Source organism: Montipora capricornis, chromosome 10, assembly GCF_036669925.1.
Source record: "Montipora capricornis isolate CH-2021 chromosome 10, ASM3666992v2, whole genome shotgun sequence".
Taxonomy (NCBI): domain Eukaryota; kingdom Metazoa; phylum Cnidaria; class Anthozoa; order Scleractinia; family Acroporidae; genus Montipora; species Montipora capricornis.
The window spans coordinates 3,573,226-3,581,669 of record NC_090892.1 but is presented as its reverse complement, the minus strand read 5'-3'; the positions used below and the strand labels follow the sequence as shown (position 1 = coordinate 3,581,669).

At 38.7% G+C, this 8,444-nt stretch overlaps 1 protein-coding gene across 1 annotated transcript in view; it reads right to left on the bottom strand.

The window, feature by feature from the left end:
- Positions 1-8,073, bottom strand: part of LOC138018781 (zinc finger CCHC domain-containing protein 24-like) — an 8,371-nt gene extending 298 nt beyond the window's left edge. The window contains exons 1-3 of the mRNA XM_068865464.1: positions 7,865-8,073; positions 6,164-6,436; positions 1-2,282 (exon numbers count right to left, since the gene is read on the bottom strand). The exon at positions 1-2,282 is cut by the window's left edge and continues 298 nt beyond it. Coding sequence (XP_068721565.1) covers positions 1,998-2,282; positions 6,164-6,436; positions 7,865-7,990 — 684 coding nt within the window. The 5' untranslated portion in view covers positions 7,991-8,073 and the 3' untranslated portion in view covers positions 1-1,997. The remainder of the gene's footprint in view (positions 2,283-6,163; positions 6,437-7,864) is intronic.
- Between the last annotated feature and the right edge of the window lie 371 nt (positions 8,074-8,444).

The following is an 8,444-nucleotide window of genomic DNA, read 5'->3' as shown; positions in this document are numbered from 1 at the left end:
TTTATAGATATTCGGAGAAGACACTAACTAGGGTATAAAATGAGCTTTTGATTCGCAGTTTTCAAGCGAATGTCATAAAGTTAAAACAGAAAGAATTTTCTGCCTAATCAAAATAGGCCGGGTCGCAGACAATGCGATAACCAATCATAAATCGAATTTAGTCAAAGCGCGGGGAAAATGCGCGCTTGCCAAACTTGCTTGAGTGTGGTTTTCTTCTTTGATTTAATTGGTTAAAAAAGTGGCGTGTGACTTTAATCCAGCAAGTCATCCACCCTATTGAAAATTGCCCTATGAGCCCATTTTAAGTGCTATTATGCTTGATTCTCTCTATCTGTGACTGACAGTAGCTAAACTTTTGCATTCGCGTGATACGTTATTCCCTTGCAAGCTATGCTCTTTCTGGAAAGCGTCAATGTGAATGTTGGATAAAAAAAATGTACACTTATGCATTTTCAGCAAAATCCCAATATCTTTTGTTATAAAATAAACTTCTCCAAACACGCCCTTCAGGTTTTCCTGAATGCATGAGAAGTATACGTCTTACTATCATAAAAATGTCTGGTAAAGTCTCTTTCCAACATTTACATTAAAAATGTTTATAACTTTCAATAGTTCGAATACATCATCGTAGCTCGTACATTTCTCTCGTACAGTACCAAATAACCCTCCGCCACAAAAGTATGTAAAATATACAAAGGGAACCTTAAATGTTTCCTATTTTTACAGAAGCAAATAGCAGTTGCTACTTTTTCGTTGCCTAACAACCCAAAGATTCTAATAAGGTATTGTATAAACGAAAGAAAAGTAATTTTATAGTGTCGTAGAAAAGCATGAATTTTATGAAAACATTTCTGTAGAAAAACGTGCAAAAATGCTTTTAAAATATTTTCTTGAAAGAAAAAATAATAATAATAAAAGATCCAAAAGGTTGTTCATAACAATTTTCCTTTACTTTCCATTACTACTGAAGTAAAACTTTTGGCTTTACATCTTCAGTTGTTGTGTTGTTGTTGCGTGTGGTTCAATCATGACTCATCAATCAATTGGACCAGAATTACTAGAGCCACGATGGCTAAACTTTGTCTCGTGAGAAGGTAAGCCCGGATAAGAAAAGAATTCAAAAAGTTCACTCAGGAGTCAGGACACCACTGCTCATACCATTCTTTGCAAACGAACAAACAAGCAAACAAAGAATCTGCAGAAGATTAGAGTTTAAGATGACATGGGCGTGATGACGTTTTTTACTACCAATATCAAAATGAGTGACTTTTACTGTCAGGCAAACTTGAAAAATTACCTTATTGTATCAAGGAGAACGGAAAATCTGAATAAGAAAGCGTTCGGACCAAGCATTCTGGTCTTGGTAATAAAACGTCACCATCATACAAACGAGTATTTTCCTCCTCCAACATGGCAGAAGCGATGTCAAAGTGAAAAAAACCCTTTTCGAACCTGGACGCCTGCATGTTTGCACGTGTTTGTTCTGATGCCTAAATGGTTCCTTCGTATGTCTGCGTCCACCGTAAATTTGCAGTTATGACACTAATTTGCAAGCAACTCTTTCTTGTGGTCGACAGAAACGTGATTCGACCAGACCTTATTCCTTCTTATGTGCTATCGTTTACTATACAAAAATAAGGTAAAATATAGAAGCATCCATATCTACACGAACATCGGCATTGCTAACAATATTTCCCAATTTCACATTAAAAAGATAAAATATCAAAAAGTAGACGTAGGAAACTAACCTAGGCAGCTACTTGGTAGCCTAATGCATGCTCTTCACAGAAATGAAGGCAGAAAGAAACACGAATTTAAAATCTTCAGGCCGCAGTAGTTCAGAGAGTGAACAGCGCCATCTATTTTTCATGAGACCTGTACTTGTATAGTGATCAGTTATTGGAAAAGATAGCGCTGTCTACTGTGTGAATAACGGAGGCCAGTGATGTTATTAACTACCTAAGGGGATTGAAAACTTAGTTTAAGGGTCGTGCCTCTTAACTCTGTTGAGCTCTGCGGCAATAGTATCCGAGTCCCTTGCACTTCTCACAGAGATCCTGAGGATGTTCTTTGGTCTGGTCTGATACATCAAGTCCATCTGGCTTATCCAGGGGTCTCTGCTTGTGTGGATACACGTTGATGTAACATTTAATGCACTGCTGTCCCGTATTGGCCCAGCTGTTTCCACTCATCCATTTGCGTTTGCATAGTGGACACTTGAACTCCCCAAAGCATCTCTTCTTTCCTTGGTAAGGGGTGAGACCCTCGCCTTTTGGTCTTGCCTAAAATGAAGCAAGAAAGACATTATGACGAGAAGAGCATGCCTTAAAGCTCCCACCCCGAAGGACATTCTCCCGAGTGGTCAGTTTCATTTGAGTGCTAAAAGTGATAGCCTATTTCTGAATGTCTGCCTCTGATTCAAAGCGAGGCTTCGCAAGAAACCATTAAAACGAAAATGAGTTTGATTTATGTGAAAATTGAATGGTTTCGCATTAAGACTCGCTCTGGAAATGAGGCAATTTGCGATCGGAAATGGGCATCAAGACTACTACGCTTTGCCGCATTGAAGCAAAGCCATAACACTGCGCTCAAAGTTTCCCGCGCTTTGGCTGTCGCAGCTATCGGAATTGACATTTTTTAGCTGGTATATTTTGTTTTCCCATTTCAGACCACGTGATGTTCTCAGGGGAATTTTCCTTTTGTTTTTTCATAACTTATTTGTACATAAGCACGTAAATAAGGAGACATTTGAAAGAAACTGTACTCTGGAGCAACATCACGTGGTCTGAAGAGGGAAAGCAAAACGTAGTAGCTTAAGAGGTCAATTGCTTCGACATCTCTGCAATGTCTCTGTTTGCGAAAAACCCCGTTAAGATAAACCAGTTGAGGTTAAAATGGTTGATCGAGACAGAATATGACCTAAGACTAGAAAACAAAAATTGCGTTATTACTCTCTACTCTTTGAGTTTGGTTTGGTTTAATTGAAAACCGTTCTAATTAGAGTTTTTAGCGAGAAAAATGCTTGTCTCAAGGACTTTTGAAAGTTTATCTACGTCCTGACTGCTGAAATTATGAAACTGGATCTTTTCCTAAGTCCATTATGACAGAGGGTAAAGTCCAAAAGGTTCACAATCAAAATGGAATTAAAATTTAATTACATTCTTTAAAGAACCGATATGGTTCCTTATTTGTTTCCTAATTTGACTTCCAGGTAATTAAAGCGAAATTTCTTGAATTGAGTAACATTATATCATAACAAAAGGACACAACAGCTATGAGTAGAAAGAGTCCTTTATGCTTTTGGACCACCATGAATGTTAACAAAACAATCACTCTGCTCTCAGCGCAGCAGCAAAAACAATGATCATCTTAGGGATCTCCAACAAGCGGAAAGAATCAGCAAGATTGAAAGGAAAATTTCGGAAAAAGTCAAAAATAATTCCAACCACGCTCCCAGGGACTCCATTGTCTCATCGACAAAAAGACACTGGGAATGAGCTTGGAATAATTCATGAACATATCATCCAATAAGATGGCTGGAATCAGTCACGTGCCTGCATCGTGATAGCCGATTTATGAAACTAATTCTTGTCTCGCGATCGGAGGAAATCAAGCGTCAATTTGCAAAGAACACTAAATGTTTAATACAAATATAGGTAGTTTACCGCCATTCTCTAAAGACAGCAATAGCATTGGCTAAATACACAAATTCTGGTGTACGAATAAAAATGAGCTAATGAGAGATGTGTGTATGTCATTGTCAGTTTAAACCCAAAACGTGAGACACCCACGGAACGGTTTCCGCAGTCCAAAAATTCACTGACTCCGCCGTCTATTATACGGGTTACTTTCCTTTATTTGAACTGTACCCTGGGTACTAGAGTAATCTTTTTCCTAGGTACATCTGATAGAACGCTATCCTGGATATTGAAAGAAGTGCTTTCTTTTCTCGAGAACACACCAGCGTTTCAAGTTTCACAAACAATTTAATAAAAGCTTGGAATATTCTTTCTGCTCAACGTAATAAAATTTTGGAATAGGCTAGCGATTGACAGCTTTCTTAAATGGTTTCAGATTCAAATAAAATCGCATCTGGCCTCGACTTTTTGTCGCTACTTGATATTTCCGTTACGTACACCTACCGAGTTCCAAACTGAGTATATCACATTACACATTCCATTCCAGTCGAAGGCAATTGAAAAGACCTCTCAATGCTGCGAAGAATTTACCATACCCTGAGACATCCGAGTTGCACTAACTTTGTTCATCACTGAATTAATGAATTAAGTGTGTGAAGTGTGGATGACAGACGAAAAGTAGACTGAGTGATCATCGCAATTCTCTCTAAAAAATTTTCGGTGTCTACAAAAGCCTCAGAGAAAAATTGCTCGTTATAGAAGTGCGAGGATGAATTCTATCTTCTATTCTTTATCTCGGCTTTGGCAAACCTAATAACCTTCAGACGTTCTCTAAATGTACCAAACAAACTAAGTGAGATCAGTGAAGACTTGATTTGAACACGTCTCTTTAAAAGTCAGTGTAAGTTACCGGTCATCGATATCTTGATGACTTGGTCGTCACGGTTTTTGGTCTCACCCGGATAAGATGAGGCCTTTCCGTGTGCAACAAGCTCACTGCCGTCCCTTCGATAGTGAGTTTGGATATTTCTCTACTGGTTACTTGCGTATAATCCTCTGGATTAGCACAAACCCCTGGACTGCAAAGAGCAGAAATCGAGAACTATCGCTCTTCGACAACAGTCGATCGTTCGTTGGAATTTTTTCCAGGAAGAAGGAATTCTTTCGTGTAAACTGAAACGAGGATCACAAAGAAACGTAAATGTTGCCGGTAAAAATCCGTTCTCAGGTTGAATCAGTTTTTACCTAGGTTAAATTGGCGATCCTCATTTAACCTAGGTTTTTAAAAAAGTTCGTTTGGAGCCTAAATTAAGGCTAGAGAAAAATTAGGGTCAGGTTAGGATTAGCTCTTTTTATTATACAGGGATATCAATCGGCTTATTATGCAAAAGTAAATAATGAAACGAACTGTGTTGGATTGAGCGTGTTCGTCCTTGTAGTGTACTAGTGAAAACACAGGACTATAGATCTGGCCCCAGTTGTTCAAACGATGGATAGCGCTATCCACCGGATATATAAACCACTATCCAGTGGATAGGTAATAGCGAAACCAGTTGCGCTGTCCAATGGATATTGATTTATCCGTTGGATAGTGTTTATCTACTTTTTCAACAACTGTGGCCTGGAGGGCCCGAGTTCGAGTACCGGTACTACGTTGTAATGTTCAGCCTCTGCATAAATACAGCAACCGATAGGATGATACGAAAACATTAAGATGTGTTAAGACGCCTTAGACAGAGCGTGGGGGAAAGTATAGGTGTTTCCAGTCCTTTTAATTAGGTAGAGTGTTAACCTAGGTAAAAACAGATTCAAACTGAGAACGGATTTTACCGACAACATAACATTGCTGTTATCACCCACAAAGCTCACCCTAAAAGATTTGTTGCTCGTTGAAGTCAAAGCACAAGTTGTGAACAGACGTAAACAATCAATACGCTGAAAAAAGCCCACCAGAGCTGAATGATCAACATTGACTTTTGTTTGGGGATTAACGGATGAAACACTTGACGCAAACCGAGCAGCTGACGAATTTAAAAATCTGTAAATTCGGAAATAAACATAATGCTTAAAATTGAAAATATATTGCTAGAGGTTAGGAGGCCTCCAACGCAAGATGGGGTCAACCTTTACTGAAATATTATAGTGCGATCAGGACTGGACGAATTTGCAACCAGCCAAAGCTGACATCATAAATTTGAAATTTTCCGTAAGTCGTTGAATTAAGCAGCAAGTAACCAGAAGTTTTAGTCGTTAAATTTTCTAGGGTAAACAATGGCTATTAATAGAAGTGTTTTTAGTAAACCTGTAATGCGTATTAAAATTTCCCAGCTTGAGGGGGATTTGCCGACTCAGACTTAATCCGGAAGTGCAAATAAAGCGGGGAGAAAATCGTTTGCCCACTCATTCGTCATTGTTACCTCATTCGTGGCCAAAATTCCGGCTTTTTAACACTTAGTAAGTCTCTTCAGTTATTAACATAAAAGCATGTTAACTTCGCGACAAATGAAAAAATAACCTTGACCCACCTGCGGACAATCTTTGATGTAATGCCCTTTGCAAAAACATAGATGGCATAAATAGCCTTCCGGAGGACGTTTTGGACGTTTCCTCTGCTTTAGAAGCAAAGTGTTTTGTAATGTCAAAGCAAGGTTTGACAATTCGTCTTCATCTTCTAAAGACCACGAATTTTGGTCGTCTATGAAGAGCGAAGGGTCCAAATCTTCCAAATTTTGGTAGAATTCTCCGGAGGATATTTCCAGGTCAATGTCAGAGACATGCTTGGTGGATTTATAAAAATTCTGAAATGAAAAGACATCATGACTTACCATTTTTGCTATTGCATGTGTTACATCATGTAAACATAACAGCAAACTTAACTTGTAATGTAACATGCAAACTTAAATTCAGTTTCTTAACTTCAAAGCATTGTTTCCTCGAAGTTGAAGAAGAGACGGCGGTCCACAACTTTATTCGTTAAATTACAACAAAGGAGATGTTTAAAAAGATCACTTAGTAGAATTAAATATTTCCGGTAATAACGCACTTAAACGTATTTCACATCAAAGTCATATAGCAGATTGTAAATAAACTCACGCAAATCGAATTTTGGAAGGCTGGGATTTATGAATTCGTACAAATGTGAGGCGCCAGTTCTCTAGATTACGAACTTAAATACATTACCGAGGAAGAATAGGAAGTTATCGAATTCGTTATAAATCGGGGGTGAGGTAACGTTACATTTTAAATGTTGGCTTTTCTCATTCAAAGGCGCTATTTTGGGGGAAGGTCTGTATTCACATAAATTAGTGTATCAGCAAAGTGTTATTTCATTTTGCCCTGAGGCTCTTAGGTTGCATGAGGATAGCCCAATGGTTTGGCCGCAAGCCTGCGCCAATGCCACTCATTTTTTACTGGCTGTGAATAAGACGCAATATCATCACGTGGACTCTGTTGACAGTTTTTCAACAAATTTGACATTTTGAAAAAGAAAAGTAAAAAGAGCCTTTGCCATCCAAGAATTTTTAGACGAACTCCAGAATGATGATACTTGAACTCGAAGAAGGGTGCGTGAAACAAACGAGGTCATTACAATAACTTATGTTTCGTCTACGGTGGCGATAACTTATTTTACCACCTCCCAGCACGCTAAAAACAAGAAGGACAAGATCTCTATCTATGAACGCTTGCTGTTACTATACTTTAAAAGAAAGACAGGCATGTCGCAGCAAGGAGAGACCGGGTCAAAGTAATTGAATGCGCTGTCGAGTGCCGTATTTCACCGCGTGTAATCACATGAGATAGCAGACGGTGTTTGGATTTGTTTAGCAAATATGGGTCGTAAATAACTACCTCAGGCGACTAAGAACGAACAGTTAGAACCACACAAAGAATTTGTTAGTGACCTTATCAGGGGAAACAACTCTGTTTCTTTTCCTTTATTTTATGATTCAGGAACATCTGGCCATCCTCCCATCGACGGTTTTAGCCGACAAAAATATATGGTGTCAAATAAAACGTTTCATATCACACCAGATCTTAATGGTTTTAATTTTCCATTCTTTGAAAATGTCATAACAGCATTAATAATCTTTCGTGTTTATTCCGACTATGGCTCCCCTTACAAATACAAGGAAAGGTTTTCTCCCAGCTGTAATATCAGTCTTGAAGTTTGTTGGTGGAGGGAAGAACAAAGCACACAGATCAATTTAATAGAGGTTTAGACTTACCTTCTCGTTTTCCGCGTTAGCGAAGAAATAGTTTTGGTAATTGCTCGTTGGATGTGAGAATAATGATGAGGAAAGCAATGTTGACATTATTCCGCTGAATTCTCGTGTGGGACGGGGAAAGACCATTTGCACTTCAGCGTTTACGGGTGGAATGCGCTTCTTCAAATTAGTCTGCTAAATAATTTTTCGTGGATTTTATAACCATCATCTGTTTTCCCTAAGGGGCACGTATTTCCGGTATTAAATCAGCCAATGAATTGACGTGTTGTCTTTTTCAAATGTCATCAACACACGCGCGCTGCGCTGACACTGGCAGGAGCTGCTGCTTTCTCTCCTCAGCTGGGTAAAACTGACCCAGGCAAAACCATACCCCATGAAACCAAAACAAACCACTCCGATACAAAAACCGAACGGAAATCCTGTTAGATTTGTTTTCAAAGAGAGCTTAACTTTCTATGTTTAACAGTCCTCCATGATTTTTGCTGCATCATTCCCACTGAAACAAATTTGCTGATCTGGAGAGCATTGTTAATTGAATTAAAATCTGACAAAAGTTTCCCCAGCCTTACGCCCCATGTCA